The 26,339-nt window shown below is 35.0% G+C and overlaps 1 protein-coding gene across 3 annotated transcripts; it reads left to right on the forward strand.

The window, feature by feature from the left end:
• FMR1 (fragile X mental retardation 1) lies at nucleotides 1-25,228 on the forward strand. 3 transcript variants are annotated; one of them, XM_026848556.1, is made up of 14 exons: nucleotides 1-81; nucleotides 1,115-1,208; nucleotides 2,227-2,298; nucleotides 2,589-2,737; nucleotides 3,802-3,895; nucleotides 3,986-4,102; nucleotides 8,721-8,891; nucleotides 8,987-9,065; nucleotides 11,985-12,094; nucleotides 15,448-15,534; nucleotides 18,477-18,672; nucleotides 19,979-20,158; nucleotides 20,957-21,039; nucleotides 22,798-25,228. In XM_026848556.1, the coding sequence occupies exons 3-14, from the start codon at nucleotides 2,284-2,286 to the stop codon at nucleotides 22,957-22,959; spliced, it is 1,443 nt and encodes a 480-aa protein (XP_026704357.1). In that variant the 5' UTR covers nucleotides 1-81; nucleotides 1,115-1,208; nucleotides 2,227-2,283; the 3' UTR covers nucleotides 22,960-25,228. The 3 variants fall into 3 exon arrangements, with proteins under 3 accessions (XP_026704357.1, XP_026704358.1, XP_026704356.1); XM_026848557.1 differs by having other exon boundaries at nucleotides 24-81; nucleotides 22,849-25,228; XM_026848555.1 differs by having other exon boundaries at nucleotides 33-81; nucleotides 22,803-25,228.
• The last annotated feature ends 1,111 nt before the right edge of the window (nucleotides 25,229-26,339 follow it).

The raw sequence follows: 26,339 nt of genomic DNA on the forward strand, positions 1-26,339 counted from the left end.
CCATAATTATACCTCTTTTTCTACCCAGGCATTTGTAAAGGATGTGCATGAAGATTCTATAACAGTTGCATTTGAAAACAAGTAAGTGTATTGCTGTTATACCTACAAATGATAGAGTATCAGCCTTGCATTTGATTAATCTAAATATAACTTAATAGAGTAGCATCTTTTAGCTGCTCTAAGCTTGCTGCTAGCATGTTTTAGAATTATGTTTGATATTTATTGTGTTGTGACATTTCTATATAAATGCTTTTAATTGTTAAAATATTTTAAAGTACAAAACTATAGTAACATGGGTTTTGTTGGAAGATAAGCATGTTGTTGAATTTATGTGACGACAACCCATGTTTGCATGGATCAGCAGTGGTACTATGATTGCCTCTCTCATATGAATGTCTTATTTTAGATTTAGCAGATTACATTATTACAAAATTTGTTTTATAGATAAATGATAAGTACCAGTTTAAGATAGAAGTGAAGTGATGATCCTTTCCTGTCATTTAAGGACATAAAAAGTTAACCTTCTGTTATACCATTTAGTTCAGGTTTCATTTCCATCAGGAAGGAAATAAAGCACTACTATATACTTTTTCCTGTATATCTTTGTTATGGCATCATCTGTTGTATTCTGGAAATTGTTTTCTAATTTCTTTAAAAATAGTCTTTTCTTGTCATGCACGTTTTATCTAGTCTCTATTAAAGAAACTTAAAATTAAAACTATTCACACTGAATCCCAATCAAGTTTTCAGAATTTATAGTAGAACCGGAGGAGAAGAAGAAACAGGCGTGTTTTGAAGGAAGTGTGCAACTGTTTTATGAAATGTGTTTTAATCTGTGTTTCTAATGTTGGGGTTAACCTTTAACTGTAAATAGAATAAAAACTGCTGGAAGATTTCAAAACAGTGCAGGTAGCATCAGGGTTAAATTTAAGATCACTTAACGTCACTTAGGTGTGTTTCTTCTTATACAGTGGATCACATTATCTTTAATATGAATATGCACAGAAGCTCCACAAAATTTGAAAATGTAAAAATAATGGATTGAAAGTGTTTCTGATATCTATTTACAAAGAAGGTGAGAATGTTTAGGCCATTCACTGTATTTTATTTGTAGCTGGCAGCCAGAGAGACAGATACCATTCCATGATGTGAGGTTTCCACCACCTGCAGGCTATAATAAAGATATAAATGAAAGTGATGAAGTAGAGGTACGTATGCTCCACTAACAATGTTTGTCTGAAGTGAGGGAAGACAGAGTGAAAAATGTCAGCCAAGCCAGTGGAAGGTTTGCTTACATGTTGTATGCTGTCACCTTTTTTGATTCCAAGTACTGCATAAAGCATGGTGTCCAGCATGTCATCAAAAAGATTTTAACAGTTGTGAAACATACAGCTGTATCGGAGTTCCATGTACTATGACCTGCATACTGGTTTACAAACATAATTGGTGTTTCTTGGTTTGTAGCACAGTTCTTTATCAGAACTGAATTAATCTAGAAATAGGTGCTAGATTGTAGCTCTTCAGTTGTAGGCTAATAATGTCTATATTACTGAAACTTCAAGCTGGAAGATATAATTTGCATTATATGTGTGTGTACATAAAATATAAAAATATGTGTACATGTAAGTACTTACATATATGTAGAGAGACTGGCTTTTATATAGCACATTCCTAAAAGTTCCTTATTTTATATTTTTTTTATAATTACTTTTCAAAAAGAACTTTCAAGATTTACATTTTGCTTGCATGCTATTTAAATTTCTTTTGATTTGAAAGAGAAGAAAATGGCAAACTTCTTTGGTGTGGATGTGGCTGGTATCATATATGTGCTAACAAGTGTAGATACGTGTCCTCTCCCACCCACTGGTAGAGACTCATTAGACCTACACACAATTAGAAATACTGTTGATTAAATATTAGCAGGTGTAAAAGGCTCAATTACCTCTCTTCTGACTGTATGGAAAATTGAAGCAACTAATGCCAGTATACTGGGTCCTTTTTTTTATTTGTCTGTACAATCTTATATGCATGATTTTATATCCTACCTGTATTTGCAATAGCTGTTACATCCTTGCTATGTAGTGCTTAGATTAGAGACTTTAGGTACCAATATATTTTGCTGATTTTGTTCGTATAGCAGAGTTCCTGATCATAATCATTACTGTCAGTTTTTGTGGTGTCTTTGGAGAATGCTACAGATATGTAATGTATATGTATTTTGTTCAGGTTTATTCCAGGGCAAATGAAAAAGAACCCTGCTGTTGGTGGTTGGCTAAAGTGAGAATGATAAAGGGTGAGGTAGGAATATGCATATATATATATATATACACACACACACATTTTTTTATATTTATTTATACTTTATTTTTCTTATGTTGTTTTTTATATTGATGTGCACGGTGTTTTTAACTTGTCCCCCTTCATTTTCAAAGAGTTTCTTGATTAGGACTGTAGCAATTGCCATTAACCTCAGCCTGAAAAGTTAGTTTTATTTGTACAGTTAACAAAAGCGCCTTTCACTTAATAGCATAATGCTCACTCTTGTCATAAAATGTGTAGCTTGGATGATTTTATTATTTTTATATCAGTTCTACGTAATAGAATATGCAGCCTGTGATGCCACATACAACGAAATTGTCACAATTGAGCGTTTGAGATCTGTGAACCCCAATAAACCCGCAACAAAAGATACTTTTCATAAAATCAAACTGGCAGTTCCGGAAGATTTAAGGCAAATGTAAGTACAAGCATTTCTTTATATCTTGTTTTAAAATGTGGGTAACTTATTGATTCTGAAACAAGAAGGAATAAAAATGCTTTTTACTGCTCTAAATTAACTTTTAAAGTTATAATATAAGAATGTAGAAAATACAAATGTGAACGTGCTCATACTTCAGAAATAAAGATTACTTCTGAAATGCAGTTTAGTCCTGGAGGAGAAAATAATTTCTTCAAGGATATAAGGTTTGTGTGCAGTATAGATTAAGATTTTTATTCTTACAGTTGTTCAGTGATGTGCACAGATTAATCTGAATCCATTCTTTGTCAACATTGTTGATAATTTTCAAGTGGTCATTCTTTCACTGATAGAGTATTTGACGCTGTGTAAGTTGGTATTTAATGACAAAAGTAAAATCTGCCTTATATTGTAGGGTCTAAGGTGTTTTGATGATGGCTGAGGGAACAGTTGTGTAATAATCAAACCTCCTGTAGTATGATATAGAAACAGCTAGTTGTCTTCTAGAACACAGACATGTCATTCTCATGTAAATATAATTCTAAAACTCAGATTAAAAGAGAGTCCTCTTTTTTAGCTTCAGATCACTTTCTGCTTTTTGATAGATATTATTGCCTCAATAAGCTATAAATTTAGGAATAAGCTATAAATTCACATTAACCTAAGAATTTCTGAAGTTAATTTATAGTACACAAGTTCACTAAGTAGCAGGTGGACAGAAGACACCTGGAGAAGCAAAATACAGCACGAGATGAGCATAAGATCATTAAAATGTTCCAGTGGTTACGGTCAAGTCACCCATCATACTGGTTATTGTAATGATTATAGCTTTTAATGTGGTATTGCTTAACTGCTTTGCCCTTTCTGAAATGCTTCTAGTCCTACTCATGTGAAGACAAGGAAAATGAATAAATGATGTCAAGAGAATAAAATAACACCTGTATTAAAGAGGAGGACTTGGATATATTTATTTAGATTCTTTGTATTAAGAAATTAGTCTTTTTGGCTGTGAACCATAAATGCAGCAGTTACTGTTTTTAACTTTGTAGTGGTTTTATTCCTAGGTGTGCCAAAGAATCTGCACATAAAGACTTCAAAAAGGCAGTTGGAGCTTTTTCTGTAACATATGATTCTGAAAACCACCAGCTTATTATTTTGGTAAGTACAAATGTCTAACCATACCATTGGCAGCGGTTTGCTTCAAAAGTTGGTGTGTAAACCATTGTGTTTTCTTTATTAATAATTTAGTCAATCAATGATGTAACAACAAAGCGGGCAAATATGCTGATTGATATGCACTTTCGAAGTCTTCGTACCAAGTTATCCCTGATACTGAGAAATGAAGAAGCTAGCAAACAGCTGGAGGTATGTTGTTGTTTTTCCATTAAGTATTTTGAGTTTAAAAAAAATGAAAACCCAACCCAAAACCAACCTCTTGCATTTCTTAGGTGGTAGGACTTGGCATTGGAATGAAAGTAATTATTATGTACCAATGTTATTCTTGGTGTTAAAAAGAGGCAGATGGAGATGTAACCCAACAAAGTAGTTACAGTTGAAGAGCCTGTTATTGCAAAGACTCATTTTTATCTAATCCCATTTTATTCAGCAGGATTTTGTGTGTGATTAAATACCTATATATACACACACAACACACATTTCTTTCATAGTTGGAAGCATAAAATAATTAGCTATTGTTGCACAAATAGTGCCACATATTTGATAGCTTTGAATTACTGTTTTTAAAAATAAATAGGAGTGAATATGGCATGGTACTTAGATGGACTAGAACTTGCAAAGCAACACAGTGAAAATGAGAGATGGAAGGGGAGAGACTGATGTTGGTAGGATCTATGAAGGGATGGGTTTGCCTATAGATAAAATGTTAGGAAATCATCTTACAGCAGATACAGCTTCTGATATTCCTGTGACTGGAGAGTGGGTGTTGACTGGCAAGAAGCTTGACTCATCCTTGTCCATGGGAGAAGGAAAAAAAAGAGTAGGCTAGAAAATGAGGGGATCTTTAAACAGTAGAATTAACATTTTTTCATGGGTTTTCTCCTATCTACAAATCTGAAAAAATAGCAACGTTTTGAAAAATTCTTTTAGATTCACTGTCAAGAACTGGAAGTACCCCTCAAACTGTTGTAGTTCAATTTTACATAGGCTTATACCAGCTATGTTACTTTAGAACCAGGTTTCATTCTCCCTCACCCCAAGGATTAAATCTGCTTGGCTGTAGTTTGCAGTGGGATCTGGTGTAGTAGTTCAGGCCTCTTGTATCCAGTAGGTGTACTCACTGTTAAAAGGTCTCTCTTCTGTTCTCTTCTTGGTCTCGATTGCTGTATTTCAGAGCTGTAATCCAAGTTTGTTTGGGTCTTGATTTTTTCAAGACCAAGACAGGACCAGTTTCTTATTGGTGTTCCTTCTTGAGTACCCCACTGTAGCTCTTCAGTAATCCATTCTTCTCTGTCTGCCTCCAGAACTGACAATTGTGTGGGCAGTTTACCTCTTGAAGTGCAAAGTATTATTTTGGAGGTGGGAAGAACAACAGCCTCTCTAGAGCTAATTCTCTTTACATGCCCCCACAAATGCATGCACCAACAGCTGTTGTCATTGATTCCTTTCCCAAACTAATCTTGGATTCTTGCTGTTGTAAGGCTGAGCAAGTCCTGTGAAGGACTTGAGAACTTGATTTTGTTCTCACTAGAAAACCATTATTGGTCTTCAGTTGCTACCTGAGCAGTACTTAAGTGAAGGTCACAAGATAAATATATATGATTGTAATTTGCATGACAAGAATTGGCTGGTGTTTTTCACGTTGGCACTTCAGGAATCAACTTCAAACCTGAAAAGAAAAGCTTCAGATAGTAAAGATTATACTAATGATTTCTGCTGAGACAAACAAACAGACTGCACGTGTCCATCTGCAGAAGAAATATTTAGTGAATGCTTTGGGCTTTACTGCATTAACAGTTCACTTCTTTTCATCAGATACACTCTTTTCTGTGTCTTATACTCTCTGAACTTTAGATGTCTGCCACTTTTTTCCTTCTAGCGGTTTTACCATTCCTGCTCTGAGCCATAATCACTAGACCAGCTTCTCTTTTTGTTTGGTTGCTTTTTTCTTTTCATTTGTTGTACCTTCTTTCTTTTCTGCATATTAGCTTCTTGACTTGCATGACTACTTCTCAAATGTGGCTTTTAGAACATCAAATAAAATAACCAATTATTTTGTGTTCTTTTCCAGTAGTTGTGTCTTAGTTGTTATTCTGACATACTAAAAAGCCTTTTACAAGTGTAAAAAGAATTTACAAGTCTACTTTTGTATTCTGGTTTGTATTTTATTCTATCTAAATGCAATTCAGTCATGACCTCTAAGTAGGTCTTAATACATTATTTGCATAGTTGTTTCTTACTAATTTATTGTAAGGACGTAGAATACAGAATTTCCTATGTTTAAATAAAATACATCTTGTATACGTAATTTACAGAAAAGTTAATAGTTTAGTACAAGCAATGTAACTACAGTTTGACTGTCACAGCCAAGGTCCCTAGTGATGATGTAGCTTCATCTTTTCTACATATTGTAGATAGTTGTGTTAACACCTGATCATTGACTTGATTATCCTGTTCTCTACCCTCGTGGCAGTCCATAACAGATGTCAACTAGTAAATCAGCGTTTGAATTATCTGTTAGAATGTGCATCTGTAAGCATTTAAAATAATATTTGCTGAGTTGTCTGTAATCTAGTTAATAAAGTGCTTGATAGAGATCTCTGAGTATATGAAGTATTTCATCACGCTTGGATCTACTGTAGCTGATGCTCTGTGACAGTGATTTAGCACAGACAGGATCTTTATCAACAGCTTTGAGCAGGAGCAGGTCGGATAACAAGTTGCAGTTTAGCTGGGACAGAGCAGGGCTTACCATGTGCAGTTTCTTGATGTTTTCTCAAACTCCGTAGGGTCTCGTGTGCCTGATGTTAAACTGCTAATTTAAAGTGTGCTTGTGTGTGTCTTCACAGTAGTTACAGCTTTGATTGAGATGCTGAAGCATGTATAGGATTACGTATCTTGGCTCTGGAAAGATAATATACAGCTTTATCTTCCTTCTTCCTTACAAAACACTCTTTCCATTTTACTTAATAGATTATCACAGTTGGAAATTCTCTTATTGCCTCAATGCATTAAACTTGCCTGTGTTCTGTTATGCTCAGACACTTGCGGGTAGTGTCCACGTTTTTATGTAGGAATTTTACTCACTAGGGTATATAATGACTTTTTTACACATTTTATATTTTCTCTTCTCTGTAGACTTAAGTACTATAACTTCCTTTAAATATATGACCGCTTCATTATCATAAACAATATAGATTTTGTTCTGTATGTTTATATCTTACTGATTTCTCTCCATATGTTTCTTCTAGTTCTCAGGGTGACCAAACTTAGTGCTATCTTCCTGCTTCATATAGCACAAGCATCCTGTAAGGAAACTGTGTTGAAAGTATGAAGAGGCTGTGTAGGAGAAACTTACCAGTCATTGTTTTAGTCTTTTTAAACATGTGGGTTCGTTTTTGAAAAAAATGTGTCCACTTATCTTTAACAGGTTCTGAACTGCATGCAATTCGGTATTTCCCAAGTGTTTTTCCTTGCACTCATGGGGTTTGTTCATGCTAATAATCTGAGCCACCTGGGGTTGACAGAGGCTGTTCATATCAATGCAGCATTGTATGGGTGTTGTTGTAATTTAGGTTTCCTGTGTGTTTTGAGTATTTCCAGCACCATCCAACGCCCCAGTGTGCTACAAGATACTTTTCAAAAAAAGCTTTCTTCTGTTCCCAGCTCCTTTCTGCATGCTTGCTGTTTAGTGGAAGCTTTGTACAATTAAGAAAATATTGAAACTGTGTTTTACGTGTGGGCATGTATATGCGTACTTGTGCATCAAGTCAGAGCTGACTAACATACTTCTCTTGAAAGCTCAGGACTGCTTTAGGAAATAGTTTACTATGGTTATTGGAGTTATAGTTTGGGTTTTTTTCCCCATTCTGTATATTTTTTGCAAGTTTTATCCAGGTTTCTAGCAATACTTTTCCCAGTTATTTTGCAAATCCCCTTCCACATCCAGAAGTTGGTTGTTTTTTTGCTGTTTTTTCTTTTTCTTTCTTGGTATCTTATTTGATATAGGAGATCCTTATTAAGATTCTGTAAGCCATGTTGTGTTGTTTGGTTACACCATAGCAGTTGTATGTGAAGGTGATGAAAATTGCAAAGCAGTAACTGAGCCTCAAATGTGTCATTGAAAGTTGTTTTTTGTAATAGTATAGTCTTTAGTCATTGTTACTGCCCTGCTGAAGCAAGGAATTTTGTCTTGATAGCATGTGACAGTCTCAAGTTCTGAGATTCACATTTCTACCAAGACAAAAGGGTCATTCCTGTATTTTTAACGTGCTTGTTCTCTAAATTCAAGCAATGTATTGAAGTTATACCTTAATTTTGTGTTGTCTTGCATAGGCATGGATTCTTCATTTTATTAAGTGCAGTAGATATCCATAGTTACTCTGTTTTCTATATAAATTTTGTGTTCAGCAATTGTTATTGCTGTTTCCCTCACCTGTTGAAATGAGTGCAGTTTTTTTCTCGGAAATCATAGGGTTTGCTTTAATCATCACAACTCCTATTTGACTAAGTTGCACAAATACTGTCTTACATAGTAACACTTGATAGTTGTAGATATTCAGTGGTAATTCAAAACAGGTGTCAACGCAGCTAGTGGCTAGTCTTATGTTAGTATTTAAAATGTGACATTAGGACTTCTGAATAAGACTCTTCAGTGTTTTTGAAGTGAAAATGAATGTGGTAAAAGGACTGATTAAAATAAAAAGGAAGCTAAGTACCCAATTAAGGAATTGGCTCTAAATTTATCTTGATTTCTCTGTTTGGTGTACTAAAAATCAAGGTAAGATAACATTGTATTTTTCTCCAGAGTTCTAGACAACTTGCATCACGATTTCATGAACAGTTTGTTGTACGTGAAGACCTAATGGGTTTGGCCATTGGCACTCATGGTGCTAATATTCAGCAAGCCAGAAAAGTCCCTGGTGTGACTGCTATTGATCTTGATGAAGATACTTGCACATTCCATATTTATGGAGAGGTAAGTTTCCTTCTTTAGCCTTTTAGAAAAACAACCAACACCAAAAAAAATGTGGGGAAAGTGGATCTTGTTTCTCATGCATGTGTCTGTTTTAGGATCAAGATGCAGTGAAAAAGGCAAGAAGTTACCTTGAATTTGCTGAAGATGTCATACAAGTCCCAAGAAATTTAGTAGGTATGTCAATTCTGAAGGGTAACTGTGATAGTAAAGAAAAATGCCTTCCAAGAACTGTTTCTTAATTTCAGAAGGGTGGCAGGGTAAAAGTCTGAAGCAGTTCTCTTTGTGTTGGGATTTGGGACTTCTTTGTTTGGTTTTCCAGCTCCATGCAGAATTTTTACAGACATGTTGTCCTTGAGTATGTTGTAAGAAATTACCTCCTGGTTTGCAGTTCACAGGTATCTTAAACATCTGTACATTGTTTCTAGTTTAAATAGCTTCTGGATTGAGCCAAAGAAGTGACTTCTGCCAGAGGTGTCCAGAGATCAGTGTGGCTATCAACAGATGAATCTGAAGTCTCATATTTTCCTAGTAGATTTTAAATTATTTCTTCAACTTGTATTTGTCTCTTTTCCTGTCCTTTTGCATCTGAAATACATTTTGTTTAGAAGCAGCACGGGGGGATGAACTGAATCTGTAGTTAAGGTACTCAGTGATCAAGCAAATACCATAAAGACAATAGATTTCCATTATCAAACACTCTGAAAAAAGTCCTCAAGTGTGCATGCAGCCCTTGTGCATGGGGGAAAATGTTTTAATGAGCTTTTGATGCTACAAAGCAACATAAAAATATATGGCTTAATTCAGTAGATAAGAAAAGAACCGGGGGACGTACCATGCAGTATGACATACCTCTAAACCAAATAATTTTAATAGGTTGTCAAGCAGTGTGTATGAAAGCTGGTGTTGAAGCAGTGTGAAATTCTGCAATGGGACAAGTATTTACAAATGTGGCACCTCATCTCTGGAATTCGTTTAAAAACAGTAGTTTTCCATTCTCCACATCCTCCTGATTCTACTGATAACTAAAAATTATAAGATGTCATCATTATTTCAACTTGAGATTTTAATTTCTTTGTTTCTGTTTTTTGTTTAGAACTTTTCTATTATTTCTGGTTTGGCAGGTTTTAATTTCTATTCTGCTTCTTGGCCTGCATCCTTTAGAATATAAAATTGGCTGAACCATATGTTACATCCCAAATAAGCTATGTTTGATAATTTGCTTCCTTAAAGTTCTAATAATTTTCCAGAAAATGAAATAATTTGCTTTTAAAAGGCGGAAGGCTTTTTCCTTTTACTACATTCTTGATAGGTGGATTTTTTTTTTCCTGAAGAAAATGCAAACATCTGTCTTTTTCTACTTAATAATTCTTTAAAAAAAAAAAAAAATCAGACCAAGGAAAACCAGAACAACAACAGAAAAACCCCACCGAAGGTGTTGCTTTTTTTTTTTAAAGGCTATATGGAAATTTTTAAGCTGAAACATAGGTTATGAATATATGCATACAGTCCTTAGTTACTTTTAAAGATTTTTATGTATCTTGCCAAATTCTAACTAAAACCAAATACTTAAAAAGGGGTATTTCTTTCATTTGGACAACCAATGTAAGGTTTGTTCTTTTTTACGGGGTTTTTGTGTGTTTGGTTTACCTGAGATTTTTAAATCACTACCAAGGCTTTTTTACATTTATTAGTAAGCTGCTGTTACATTTCCAGTGATGTATAATAGAATAAAGTACTTGGAAGAAGATTTTGACTCTCAGAACAGTCTTTGTTATCAAGGAAGAACTTATTGGCTATATTTTGTCATTTTTTTTACAAGCATGTAGCAATTAAAAATTCATGGTAGAAAAATTTAAACACAGAAATGAAAATTTATTTAGTTTTGAAAAATAGGAACATGTAATTAAAAGTAGATTTTAATTTGCTCTTCATGGACTAATTTTATCAGCAAAACAATAGCTGTCATGGACTCAGTATTATTTACTTTTATTTCAGTGATGTGCCTGGGAAAAAAAATATGCTGCAAGTTTTCCAGCAGTTTTCTGTTAAAAAAAACAAAAAACAAAAAAAAAAAAACACCACTCAAAAACAAACAAAACCAAACCACCCCCACAAAAACCCAAAACAAAAAAAACCCCGACAACAGCAAAACTTTGTTACATGCAGAAAATCATCTTTTACATGACTCTTTCAAGCTTTTCTTCAATGCAGTGATTGGAGGATATGGCCTTTCCTCATTACCCCCCATGCAGCTCAGTTTTCCTTGCAATTTTCAGACCACAGGTTATTTTGCTGAGGTTGGGGAGAACTAAAGTTTTCATTTTCATTGTCTTAAATCTAAATGCCTGGGTCCTGAGATCAATGTATGCATTACTGGTATACCTACATATAATTTATTTCCATTTTTGTCTTTGACTTTTTAATTAATTTGAAAACAGCTTATAATATCTCTAAAAAAGCTCAGTTTTGGTGAAGAGAATTTTACATCTGGCTCAAAAGCTATCTTCAGTAGTATCAGAAGACTTCGTCAACTACAATTTTTTGTGAATGAACTAAGTTTTGCTTTCCTTTGCTTAAAAGGTAGTTAGTTACAGGAAATGTTCTGACACTCTAAAAGGGTGTTTTGATTTTGTTTTAAATGCAGCCAACAATGTTTATTTGTAAATCACAGACTTTATTTTACACCTGCCAAAGTAAAGCCAAATAAGCATGCAAGATACTGAATATTTCTGTAATTGAGATGTGTAATTTAAAATAATTTTATACAAAGGTAAGGCACTTGTGATTGAATTTCCTTTTGTTCTCTTACAGAAGCCTTGAAAAAGAAGGAAGCTATACTCAGTAACAAACTTTCATAATAAAGTGCCTCTCTTCCTGTATGCTGCAGTGGTTGCTTTGGAACATTACCAAAGTTAACACCCCAAGCTTACTTGGACCTTTTAGTTAATGGCTCGTTAACTAAATCTTTGTTGTGGAGTATTAAGTCATTTAAGTTCTTGCACTGGTACTAAATACTCTTGTTTAAAGTATAAAATACTCTCAGGTTTGGGGGAAAACACTAAAAGTAGAATGTTCTATTTGTTCTTTCTGTAGGAAAAGTAATAGGAAAAAATGGCAAACTGATTCAAGAGATAGTGGACAAATCTGGTGTTGTAAGAGTGAGAATTGAGGCTGAAAATGACAAAAATATTCCACAAGAAGAGGTATGTTTTCAGTTAATATAATTTCTCTGTGTGTTAATTGGTGGTTATATTCTACCCAGTGATGAATTCTTCCTTGTGTTTTCATAGTGGTAAAATAAAGTTTTGATTAATATGTGTTTTTCTGATAGTATCTATATTTCCCCTTTAATGCTGAGGAGCATTTTCTTATAAACTTGGCTTGTTATCTGTGTTTGAAAAATGTTTTGTGAAATTTTTTGGTGATGCACCTTAGAGATTTCATTTTATTCATGTTAGAAGCAGTGACACCGATTCCCACTGCTTGCTAAGCTGTAAATCAGTGTATATGAAACTCACTGTTGCCATTCATTAATTTCCTTTGAGTTTGATCTCTTAGGATTTTATCTGATTTAAATTTTATTAGTAATTTCTTATATTGTAATGAAAAGTTTGTGCTTTATGTGTAAACATCTTTTTTTTAAATACTACCTAAATGCACAGTAACCTGTAAATCATAACCTAAAGAAAAAACAGACATGAACAATGTGAAACTCCAGGTTTGCACAGAAAGCAATCAGCCTTGTAAAGCGCCTTAATGAAGTCTTGAACTTTGTAATTTGAGGTGCTTTTATGTGGGGCTGTGTTGAGGGGAAGATGTTGCAAGTTTGTATGGAAAGCTTCAGGCATGAAGCTTTTAACATCTCAATGCAAAAAGATTCCCTGCAATTTCAAATGTGAAATGTGCTTGTAGAAAACTGAACCGTCTCTAATTTACCTGGAAGTCTAAATACATACCAGGTAAGGAACCTTTGCTACTTTGAACAAGATAAGAAATGCATTTCTGCAACCCTTACATTATTGCTTGAGTAGTGATTTCATCTATTGTATTATCACTATAAAACTACTAAAGACCCACAATCCAATTTTTATCTTTCTGTAAATGATGGCTAAGCAATTGTATCGGGTGTTTTTTACTACTTTACTAATTTTACGTATATCTGAAAAGGTAAAATACTCAATGTTTAAAGGATTCACTCCTATGTCATATTTCCATTTCAAATGTTAAATTCTTGCAGCATAACTCCTGAACTAGCTTAATAAATAAGAGGGTGCTATTATTGTTGCAGGCTAAAATTTTCAACATTTTTAATGTTGGCCTACAGAACAATAGAAGGGTAAAAGAGTAAGTAGTCATGGCGGCAATTAGTATGTCGAGTTTTCTTTTTTTCTTCTGACTTGAAAAAGCTTATTTGTTGATATTCTTCAATCCAAAATGCAGCTTTTAAAGATTAACTTGAAAGCCTTTTTTACCTGCCAAGCTCTGCATTTATGCTCTGTGTTACTTGTTAATGACATTGCTAACACTGGCATTGCTTTCGCTGCTTCATGTGTTAGTTGTGTCATACCAGGAGCAACACAGAAACCTGAGGTGCTATCTTGGCAGGTAGGAGTTAGTTCTTGTAAGTTTATTTGTATTTCACATTTGAAATAAATGTGTGTTAATCTTCCTCTGTGTGAACTGGGATATTACAGCCCTTCTTTTTGTAAAAAACAGTCAGTTTCACATTTTAATACAGCATTGGGTTCTTTTTCTTACGACTGACATGTTAGAATACTGCCCGTAAACTTCAGGTGCAATTTCATAACTCCTGTAATATTATAACAGGATCTTTAGGTTTTTTATCTTTTAAAAATGAGATGCTTGTTATAGTATATATTATTTTTATCTCTGAATTTCTTATGTGCATAGGTCTGCTCAGTATTCACAACTGAAACTAAGTTGAAGATTGGTACTTTTGTTTTAAGGTAGAAAAAAGTTCAATAAATAAGCACTTTGATGCTTTTGTATAGTTGAAATTACTTGACATCATTACCAGCTCATATTCTTAATAGTTGACTTTGCTATACCTAAAATCCACTGCTAAAAGCAACAAGCCATTTCCTTAAATGCATTTAAGTCAGTTGCCTGTGATCTTTTAATAATAGATACTATGTGCTAGTTAATGCCAGTTTAGTAGAAATTTCATTGTTCTTTATCCGGTTGCATTAAATATTTATGAAACTTAAAATACCCCAGATAATAAAACATTTCAGTCAGTGATGCCTGTGGCTAAAGGGTTTCTTAGCATTAGAGGACTCTGTATTTTTTTTTCCTTCTATTTAATGCACATGTGTAAGAACTACAAAAGTTGTGTGTAAAAGAAAAAAAAAAAAAGGAAGAAAAAAAAAAAAAAGCAGAGACATGTTATAGACTTGCCACTGTTAGGGAACCTCAGCATGTATTAAACCTGTGCGTGTATCTTTAAAGACATTTGTGTCTCAAATCACTTCACTTCTGAAAAAACCCTTCCTTTGGAATGCAGTCCCGTAAAGGGTATTTGTACAGTGAAAATTAAAGGTGTCTTTAGAGGTCATGATGATTTACCAAAAAAAAATATTGAAATTAATTCAGTAGGTATAGCCAAGTTCTGGGTCTGCAGTGGCAGAGGTTTCATCAGCTGAGTGTTTATTAGACTTCCAGATTGACTTATGTAGTCCACAGAGAAGCTTACACTGCCATGGTGAGGCTGCAGCTGATACAAGTAGTTCAAAGTCAAGTAGTTTAAAGGTAGCTCATCGGATCTGCGTGGGCTGCAATCACACCTCTAAAATTCGACTTGGACCTATTTTAGTGTCAGAAATGCTAGTGTGGAAATTATCCTTGCATATGCTAAAGTTTAGTTGTTTTCAGCACTCAGGGGGGCCTTTTAGGTAGATTTAGCCTGCCTTGGCCACCTAGGTTAGTCTTTAGATATTTTATCTCCAAGTGTCATAATTTCAGGCATTAGAATGTCCAGCTTTACATTTTTCAGTTATTGTATCACTTAAACAAAATGCTTAAAAGGTAAAAGAAATGTAAGTTAGCAATCATTACCTGAAGTACTGTTTCTTGGATATGTTTTTGTTTGCCTTTTACAAATTGAGAACTCGTTGTTTTATGACACGGTGTTAATTTGATCTACTTCTTTTAAAAGATCAAAGGTTTCTTTATTGACATGTAACCTGAAAGTAAGCTTATGTGAGAGAGTAGATGTGTGATCAGCAAAGGCGGTGTTAATATTGAAGGGAGGAAACCTGAAGTGTTTTTAATTTACTCTTTGTACTTATTCATAAAAAAAAAATTATTGGCATTGTGATGCATAGAGTCGAAATTTTCTTATTAAAGCTCTGCATAAAGGGAGTTGATCTACGTGATCTAATCAACATCAGAATTTAAATACGCTGTTGTCCCTTTTTTTAAATTATGCTTGTCCATGTTGTAAAAATGGTTTTCAAGTTTTACAGTGATGTATTTCATTCTCTTCAGTAGCTGATGCTTAATCAGTAACTGTAGGACTATTGTTATTGTGTTTTAGGGAATGGTACCATTTGTGTTTGTGGGAACCAAGGATAGCATCACTAATGCAACTGTTCTTCTGGATTATCATCTTAATTATTTAAAGGTGAGGAAAACGATGCTGCTTGACCACTGAAATTTTGCTAGCAGTACTTAAGATGGTAACAATAAGGTGATGATCAAAATCTTTGGGCCCCAAAGGCTGTTGAAAAATTTGTTTTCAGACTAAAAAGACTTCCTGTAAAAGCCATGTTTTATTAAAGAGTCATTTATCTGAAGGACAGAATAAACAATTTTATTCAGAATGCAGAATACAAAGGAATGAGAATTTTTTTTTAAATGTATCTCAAAAAATGCTGACAACTTTGTATATAAGGAATAGTCAGTCCCTCACACAACTGCAAAGCAAGCAGCATTCTATGCAGAGATATCGTATACGGTGGGCGTTTTACTCTAAAACCCTAAACTTCTTTTTCTGTAGTTAATTGACATTTCATACTTGAGGATGTTCTGTGGGCGATTCAGCTTTGGGTTGTGTTTGCCTCTTGGCTCCATAAGTTCTCCAGCAGTCTGCAGTGTTGGTTGACTGTTATAGGGAGCAAAAAATGCTCTGCATTATTGCTTATAGTTACTTTTGCTGATGGTTATTATGGCCAGGTGCTCAGTCTTCGATTGCAGGGCCAGATGCTAACAGTAGGGACTGCTTTGAGTTCATTTAATTAAATAATATTCTTGCATCTCTTGAAACCTCCAGACAATTCAGAATTTGCTACATGTTCAGTCTGTGGAGTAGATGTCACTGATTCTTCTAGAATGATAAAATTTCTGTATACCTAAAAGAAACTTCTCAGTACAGGTATGAGAGGAGTTTGAAGAAGAAATTACTTGTTCCCTTACCTACTCAATAGCTATACCTTGTAATTCTGCTTGTGGAGCACTTGGATTTATCCATATTTTGGAGCAGAGATACAGCAGCTCTGCAGCTGTTGGGTAGTAGAGGTAGAGAAATGACCACATGAAAACTAGTACTAAAAATCAAGCTTCTTTCTTGCATGCTCACTGTTATTTCAGAAGATATTTTTGGTTTTACTTTGGCCACCTTAAATGGGTATTTGCATGTGAGTTGTTACTTAAATGGGTACTGACATGTGGAAGGTGCTTAACAGCCCAGCAATTTTTTTTAGATTCTTCAGTTCATTGTCAATTAGGGTCACTACCTCTTAGTACTGTCCTTCTAACCTTTCTGAACAGAAGGGCACATACAACAGTGTTCATCAGTCTGTATAACAGCTAGAGGATAGATTCTTACCTTGGAGGTTTTGATCTCAGCCTTCTCATCCCATTTAATGTACACACAAAATGTCATCATCTTAGTGGCCTGTTGCCTTATGGTTCAGTTCCAGAATAATGGCCTCTAGTTCACGAACAAGAAGTGGAACTGACTCGTTCCTTTAAGATTTTTCTGTCTTTCTATGCCTTCAGGCAAAGTTTAATAAGGAAACATTTTGTAAAAGATACCCAATAGAGCATTGACATCAAATGTGCTACATGAACTCAAAGTAGTGAATTTCTCTATAAAAGAAGAAAGCAGACTTGCCTGGAGTGACTGTTATGTAGTGAAGTTTCAGGATCCTGAGAGGAAGAAGAAATACTAATATCAGGATCACAGCCCCAGACTACAGGCGAGTGGACTTTTGCCTGTTCAGGGTTTTTCTTAAAAGAATCCCATGGGATGCATTCCTGTAAAGAAAACAGGTCCAGGAGATTTGGCTGATATTTAAAGAGTTGCCTTCTCCAAGCTCAAGAATAGTCCCAACCTGATATGCAGGCAGTCACACAAAAATAGCAGGAGGCCTGCATGGATGAACAAGGATCTTCTGGCAAAATTGAAACATAAAAAGGAATCATTTGAGGGGTGGAAGTAAGGACAGGTGATGCAGGAGGAATATAAAGACATGATCTGAGTGTGCAGGGGTGAGTTTGGGAAAGCTGAAGTCCATCAAGAGTTGAAAATGGCATGGCATGTTAAGGGCAACAAGTAGGGCTTCTTACAGGTATGTTGGCAGCAAGGAACACTACAGAAAATGCATGTCTGCAGCTGAATGGAGTAGGGAACTTGATCACAAAGTGAAAGGATGAGGTGCTGGATGTCATCTTCACTTTGGTTTTTTTTATCGATATGTCATAAGAGATTCCAGACCCCTGAAACTAATGGGAGAGTCTGGAGCAATGAAGGCTGACATGTCCTAAAGGAAGATTGAGTTAGTAAACATCTGAAAATAAAAAAGGGACATATGCAAATCAGCAGGACCTGATGGGATGCATCCCTGAGTGCCAAGGCATCTTGTCAAAGTCTGGGGTGACCTACAGAGATCCCTTCCAGTATCACACTGAAACTTCCATAAACAGCTTTTTCCCTGATTTTTATTTTTTTTTTTTAAGAAAAGATGGTTGCAACTTTTTGATGATAGCTAGACAACATCTCAAACTGACAAAAGTACTCTTCTGCATTATAATGAAGTAGAATTTAACAGCAGTATAACCTCTAGTCCTTTTCTATGAAACCATACTATTATTGTTTAATAATTTTGATACTTGTCACATGTAGCAGTATAAGAAGCCTGTCTTGGAATCTAAAATGTTTAAATTATGCTATGAATGGATGATATTATTGTTTTCAAAAATAATATTAATTTCTCTGTTTAAAGAATGTTTAGCTTCCTTAACTATTCTTCAGTATTAAATCTGAGATCTTTAAGTGTCTCTCCTGAAAACAGTTGATCTGAGTACGTTTTCTTGATGCATCTATTTAAACAAAGCTAAACTCGCCAACTGTGCCACAGGGAGAACTGTATTGGTAACAGATTTGAACATTCATAAGGTTTCTTATGTAAACAAATTATTCTCAAAGCTGAGTTACTATTTCAGTATTAAATAGATTATTAGCTACAATACTTAAGTGTTCTTCCTTTCTGAGAACTGCATGTCTCTACCTTCAGATGATTAAATAGTGCTTACATATGACTTGCTATGCTTGTGTTTGTGTAGGAAGTGGACCAGCTGCGTTTGGAAAGATTGCAAATTGATGAGCAGCTTCGACAGATTGGAGCTACTTCTAGGCCACCACCAAATCGTACAGATAAGGAAAAAGGGTACATGACTGATGATGGTCCAGGACTCGGACGTGGTAGTCGACCTTACAGAAACAGAGGGCACAGCAGGCGTGGTCCAGGCTATGCTTCAGGTAGGCAACTAGAAGTACACTTACTTTAAAGAGTGACCTATTGGTCTTTTGATTTCTTGAAAAAGACTAGACTTGGAAACAGCTGTTAAAACAGAAATTCAGTTAACATTGAATATTAGTATTTGAAGATTAGATAGAGCTGTATGCTGTAGAAAATACTTTGAAGTAAAAAGTAGTGCTATGTAATCTAAACTTATTTCCATGCAGTTCCTGTCTCTTACAGCATGCTTGTGTCTTCTACATTATGAAGTCTTTAGGGCAAGGTTTGTTATTTTATCTATATTTTGAACAATTCCTAATAATAAACCCTCAGTTTTTGTTTGAGCCTGTGAGAGACTATTTTAATATAAACACTTACAGGTGAAAATACTGCATAGCTAAATTTGTAGAAAAGCTGTCGTTTTCATATTGAATTGAACCACTGTGTTTTCACTGGAAGAGCATAGTCACCAAAATATAATGTAATTCTTTAAAACTGTGTGTAATTCATTTATGAATAGTTTTCAGGGTTGTACTTCGTCAGAGCAATCTCTTCCTTTATTATCCATAATGTAGATCAGCTGGTGTTTGTCCTGACTGAAAGGCCTGTAGTAGGAGCTTGATAAAACAGTCTTGGCTTATGTTCTACATAATACAAAATTAATGTTTTTCTGCTGAAGCCCTTTTACTATTTTTAGAATATGTGAGCTCACTTGCTATTAAGAGGGCTACTGGGAAAAGAACCAGCTTTTATTAGTGAAGGTGATCTGTTAACTGGAAAAAATGTAATGGCCAGTTATTTTGGATATGGTACATGTCTAGCATTCTAACTTTTTTCTCTGCTTTTGTAGTGTGTGTTACAGATTCTGTCATGATGGAGTCTTTTTCTTTTCATAGAGGAGTTGCAGTGGTGAGGGGAGATGGGACAGGTTATGTTCAGAACTTCCAGTTTTAGAAATAGAAAGTCTAGTTTATTAGACTTCCTAAGTTTTACCAGACTGATTACATTTGCATAGTAGATTCAATAATATGTGGATAGGCTGATAACACTGAGTAACTATAAACCTGTGGTGCATTTAAATAATTAACCTTAAACACTCTTCTAACTTTTATGTCTGCCTTGACTTTTTGAAGAAGTTTTATACACGTTTCTGTATTATATACATTACAGAGGTTGGGAGACAAAAAAAAATCCCAGAACTATTTATTAACACAAAAAAAAAACAAAAGAAAACTTTAAAAGATACACTCTTTTCATTCTATTATAGTATTTTCATGCTACACTACACTGGCATGTTTGGATATTTTTTTTTTATCCTCCTGATAGGAACTAATTCTGAAGCATCAAATGCTTCTGAAACAGAATCTGATCACAGAGATGAACTTAGTGATTGGTCAGCAGCCCCAGCAGAAGAGGAGCGAGACAACTACCTTCGTAGAGGAGATGGGCGAAGACGTGGAGGTGGCGCAAGAGGACAAGGAGGGAGGGGTCGTGGAGGATTCAAAGGTAAATGTAGGCTTAATTTTGAAAGAGAGGTCAGTGTTGGAATTCATAAGCAAACTCACTTCTGTCAGCCTCTTGTTTTATCTTCTCCAGCATCCTAGCCATCCTAGTTGGCTTTCCTGAATTCTCTCCACTTTGTCAGTCTCTTGAGGATTTTATTACATGTTGAGCAGAGGGAAATATTCCCTTCTCACCTGCTGGCCACACTCCTACTAACACAGCCCATTATTCAGTTGGCTGTCATTGTTGCAAGAGCACACTCATGCCTTACTCAAGTTGTTGTCCACCAGGACAGCTCCTTTTGTGTGGAGCTGCGACATACACAGTCAGTCCACAGGGTGTGCTACTGCATGCGGTTATGCTGCTGAAGCTGTGGGACTTGAGATTCATCTTTAAAGCTAGTGAGTTTTGTGTCAGCCTGTTCCCTCAGCTTGTTGAGGTCCTTGTGATGAGCAGCCCTGACCCTCCAGTATATCAAACCACTTCCCACAGTTTGGTGTCATCTGCAGAATTGCTGAGGAGGCATCCCATGCCAGTGTCTGTTCATACATTATATAAAGCCTCTCTGCTATATAAATAAATTGGGATAGCATTCTCAGTCATTTGCTTTCCTAGTGTGCATCCTGACTCAAGTTTCTGGGCTGTGCCATCACACATGGAGGTCAAGGGATAAAATTCTAGTTTGTTAGTGGATGTAGCAAAATCCTTTATAATCTGTTACTCATTCATCTGTCCATATTCCCACCTTCTTGTATTTGTTTTTCATGCACCAGCATTATATAAGGTTGTTAATTCTTGCAGGAAATGATGAACAGTCACGAACAGATAACCGTCAGCGTAACTCAAGAGATGCAAAAGGGAGAACAGCAGATGGATCTCTTGAGGTAATTTTTCTTTTATTGGAAGTCTGCACTGTTTAAAATTGCATTGTGTCGTACACTGACTTTAGAGTTCAAAACTGCAAGCGACACAGTAGCCTTCTGGTTCTTTATATCCTAATTCCCTAATTAGATCTATGAGAGTTCTGTGTCATTTTGTAACATATGCAGAAATCTCAATATATCAAGTTGTGTTAAGATGCAACTTCATAATGTTAGCTTAGCTCTCAGTTTGGTTGGAACTCTTATCACGAGTCCCAGGGATTTACTAACTGGCTTGACTTCAGTGTTTGTTCTTACTAGGTTTTTGTTTTTAGCTTTTCTTTCTTGCTGCGTTGTGTATTGTTATCTGTCACCTCTGTACCCGAGGGAGGAGAATCCTTAACGCTTTATAGAAAGAGAAAGTGTGTTGTAGCCAGAATCTACAGAGTAACAAAGATTAAACTTCAGAAACTACCTTCACCACTAAATGAAACATTTGCAATTGAAGGCTATGCAATCTAGAAAGTAAGTTAAAAATGCACATCAAGAAACTCTTCAAGTCATACGTTGAAATATTCTATAACCTTAAACATTTTATAGCCTTTTATAAGCTATTTCTACAATTTTTTCAAATATGTTTTGTTGCATGAAGTTATTCAGGCTATTTTAAAGATATATGTGAAGTTTCCCCACATGGAAACCATTCTCGCTTTGAATGGTAACATGCAAACCTTTAACTATCTATTATCACACAGGATGAGTTATGTTGGGAGGAAGAAATAATTAGCAGCTGGAAGCTGCTGCCTTCTGTGTGGTGCTACCAGGAGTCATGCTTCCAGGGGAGAATGAGATGACTCTTGGTTTGGTTTTAGAAAGCCTGTTTGAGAAAGGAAGGGGAAAAAATGGAACAAGTGACCAAATGCTTAGTTCTTCCAGTTGGAGTGCTGAACTTGAAGGTGTAGTACCTGAATACACATCAGAAATGCAAATAATTAATATGTAAAAAAAAAAAAAATTATGGCCACAAAACTTCTGTAGTTAATCTAATTAACGTACAAAGTTTGAAGTGGAGAACTGTGGTGCTGAAAGAGAAACTAAGGCACTTAAGTCATGATTTTTTTTTTCCTGTTGCTCTCCGATTTGGATGAGATAATTTTCTATATGAAAATATGTACTTGCATATTGTTGAAGCCTGACTGTTGAAATTGTAAACATTTTTAATATTTTAGGTTACCCCCTTTTACAAACATGAGAATCTTGCCTTCAGAATGCTTTTTTGAGATTTTTTTTTTTTTTATGACCACTTAAAAAGGCACAGAAACCTTTTTGGTGGGTTAAATGAAACTTCAAATTCTAAAGGTGGCTGAGTAGAGGTTTTTTTTGAGTATCATTTCATAGCAGCTTTTCTATGGGGTGTTTTTTTTCAAAAATGTTTGTATATTACAAGTAGAAAGTTGAATTACAGAAAGTGATGTTTCAAACTTCCATCTGCTCTTAGTTCTTCAACTTTCTCTTGCCAAAGGAACACAATTTCTTTACCTTCCAAGGCTAGGTAGATGGGAGGTTCGTTGTTTTTATTTTTAGTCACGAGTGTGTGACATTTTTGAACTGGAAAGGATTCCATTTCAGCTGGGCACGTTTAACAAAGCTGTAAGGATATGGCACTATTTGTGTCTTATGACTATTTAATAAATAGCGCTTCTCCCAGGCTGGTAAGGTAGTAAATACGTAAGGGGTGGATGAAAGGAAGAGAATGCTTTATATAACTCTGACTTGTTCCAGATCAGAATTGACTGCAATAATGAAAGGAGTGTCCACACTAAAACATTACAGAATACCTCCAGTGAAGGTAGTCGGCTGCGCACGGGTAAAGAACGTAATCAGAAGAAAGAGAAAACGGACAGCGCAGATGGTCAACAGCCGCTGGTGAATGGAGTACCCTAAACTGCATAATTCTAAAATCATATTTCCTATACTGTTTCAGTAATTCCTATTCCATGTTAGAGAAACTTGTTAGGCCAAAGACAAATAGTAGGCAAGATGGCGCAGGGCATGAAATGAACATATGTTCTCTGTTAGCCTTTTTTAACATCAACAGTATGCAGTTGTTTTCAGAATAAGAAGTTACACAAATATTTGCATAAAAATACCTGAATTTCCGAAAATTGCTTTCAAGTACATATTGCAGTTCAAACAATGAAAGATTCTTTTCTGTTTGTTTTAAAAATACTGAGCTGTGCATTGGTAAACTTTCTGTTCAGTTGTACCATTTTAACACATCGGGTCAAATTCACTGCTCAATTTCAATTTTCAGAATAAATAGTGTTTGCAGTAATCAAATTGGCTTCTGTTTTCAATCTAACTTACAAGTTCTTCATGAAATGCTATGTCGTTTTATGTCCTGTGTCAGTTCACATTCTGGTCCACCTTTTTCAATATTTTAGTGGACCCTGAAATATGTGTGATGTAACAGTTGTCATTTTCATTAGCAAAAAAGTTGTATGATCTGTGCCTTTTTTATATCTTGGCAGGTAGGAATATTATATTTGGATGCAGAAATCAGGGAAGATGAGTTGGTAACACTAAATGTAAAATATATGTAGCAATCCTTGTCAGACATTAGTACTTTATAGACAAGTGCATGCTTTCCATAATTTTTTCCTTACATAAACATTGAGTTAGGCAGTTATAAGAATAGGAAATTTATTTTGCACTGAAGATTTGGCAAATAGTGTTATTGAAAAAGGGGTGTAATTTTTTTCTTTGTAGGCAGTACAGAAGCTTTTTTTTTAAAAAAAAAAAATTAAAAAAAAACCTTTCCATTGAGGAAAACTAAAAAACTCATTGTTACTGAGGGAACAAGTGTAACGTGTTCACAAGCTAGTAATGTGTGCCTGCTATTTGGCCAGATGACCAGTTCAAAGCGCAGATGTTTTTCATCCTCCCCAAATTTTTTTACTTGATTATTTTAATTCGGGGTCTATCTCAGGAGAGGTAGGAAGAAAATCACCATGTGTAATGCCCTGGAAAGTACAGATTATAATCGTTGGAGATCCTGGAGGTAGAACAAAAATTCATATTTTGAGGTACAAGGTCTGAATTACCAGCCAACCTGAAGGTGTCGCAGAATCTGATCCAAAGTAAAGTACAGTTGTACACAAGGGAAGGGTGGGAAGCGGTGGGAGGAACTGTGCTTTCATTTATTTCTGATCACACATTAAACTTACTGGGCAAAACTGTATAAGGACCTTCATTTTAAACCATTTTTATTCAAATTACTCCAGAAGGAGAGCCACTGTTTATGTACAGAGTTGTACAAACTTGACCTTGCCTCTGATGTATTTTGTGAGTTTTGTTTCTTTGCTTTGTTTCATTCTTTTTTTTTTTTCCTTGCATACAGGTGAGCATACTAAAAACGGCAACGAACTGCACATGATTTAACAAATATAAAAATGTCTTAAAAAGTATTGCCAAACATTAATGTTGATTTCTAGTTATTTATTTTGGGAATGTATAGTATTTGAAAACAGAAATTGGTACCTTGCACACATCATCTGTAAGCTGTTTGGTTTAAAATACTGTAGATAATTAACCAAGGTAGACTGACCTTGTAATGTAACTGCTCTTGGGCAATATTCTCTGTACATATTAGCTACAACAGATTGGATTTTATGTTGACATTTGTTTGGTTATAGTGCAATATATTTTGTATGCAAGCAGTTTCAATAAAGTTTGATCTTCCTCTGCTAACTGATGTTGATGCAATCCTTATAAATGATTGCTTTTAAAAATTTCAACTTACAGAAATGTAGAGATGAAGTATTTCTTTGTTTAGACTTTAGCTGTAGCCATTGCTTATTTACACGGTTTAGAAGACTTCTAAAATATTACCGGTTTTCGAAAATATGGCACATAATGCTCAAGAAAACGCAATCTCATTATGAAATGGTACAGTACCTGTTGAGTTGTCACAGTACATGCACTGTATTTCTTGCATTCAGTGGTTGAGTTCACTAAGGTGCTAACTAGGTTAAATGTGAAATTACTAAACTACAGTCTGACTAATTAGCTGCATTCCATTTTCAAGTGCATTTTGGGGTTATGACCTTTTTCAGTATTTGTGTGCTTAACATGTATCCCTTTCAATTCAAATTCCAATGTTTTTAAATGTTATTAAATTTCAACAAATTAAACTGTGAATCTAAATGTACAATTTTATTTTGAAAAGTCATGTTGTTACAAAACTTGAAAGTGCAACAAATGTCTGATGCTTGAGTCCAGGTCCGTCCTATTGGTAACTTACAAAGTATGGTCTAATGAATTAAAATTATTTTTAAAATAAAGTTCTTTAAAAAGAGTGAGAGGTATTTGTGAATGATGGCAAAGTCTAAATTCAGTAGGGTTAAGCTTAAACTATGAATTAACAAATGCTTATGAAAACAGAAAGTTTGTTTCTTTACTAAATGCATTTTTGTTAATGATGGTGGGAAGTCAAGATTTTCGAAGTTGGTATAAAACTTTATCAAAGAAAAAAGTCCTTTTATACAACTTTTTTGAAGCATGGATAAAAATCTCTGAGCATTCATGAGTTCAAGAAGCAAATAGGTTTAGTTTCTTGAATACAGAAATTATTTAAATTACTTACAGATGAGCTTTTTCAGCTCTTTGTGTCTCTAAAATCAAATATTGTGTACCATGCTTCCTTTCAACAATCCAGAAACAAATACTGCATGATACTGAGTGTAGACTCTGTGTTCTTTGTAGGAGCACTTACTCTGAAAGATAACTTATTTTCCTGAATTGCAGTATGTTTCTCTGCAGAACCCTTCAGTATTGAATATTAAAAGAGAATAGATTAGTTAGTTCCCAGTGAGTATTCCTCAGTCACCTCAGGAGCTCTGCTCTGTAGTGCTGGTGAACGGTGTTCTGTATTACATTGTAATGGTGTTCTCCAAGAGGAAAGGTGGGTCCTGTTCTCTTTATCCTGGGTCTTGTTAAAGATTTTCTCTGTTTCCAGAAACAGCAAGACTTGCAGTGGATCACCTGTATTGAGGGGTGGGAGGAGATGTCGATACTGGCTCGGGTGGCTACTTCAAACAATTTTTTAAAAAGTGACAAGACTTAGTTTGATGTAGTTTTTTTGGTAGTGTGTAATAAGTTTGTTCATTGTCCACCTGAACTTGTAACCGTACTCGTTTCATCCTAAAAAACACTAGTCAAGGAGCCTTCCACCTGTATTTATCCATGAAAATCGGTGACTAGAAGAACAACATTTAATACCTTAACAGTGTAAGACAGCTTTTATATATATATATATATATATA

The sequence above is a fragment of the Athene cunicularia genome (genome assembly GCF_003259725.1).
Source record: "Athene cunicularia isolate RWA chromosome 4 unlocalized genomic scaffold, athCun1 chr4_part3, whole genome shotgun sequence".
In the NCBI taxonomy this organism is placed as follows: Eukaryota; Metazoa; Chordata; class Aves; order Strigiformes; family Strigidae; genus Athene; species Athene cunicularia.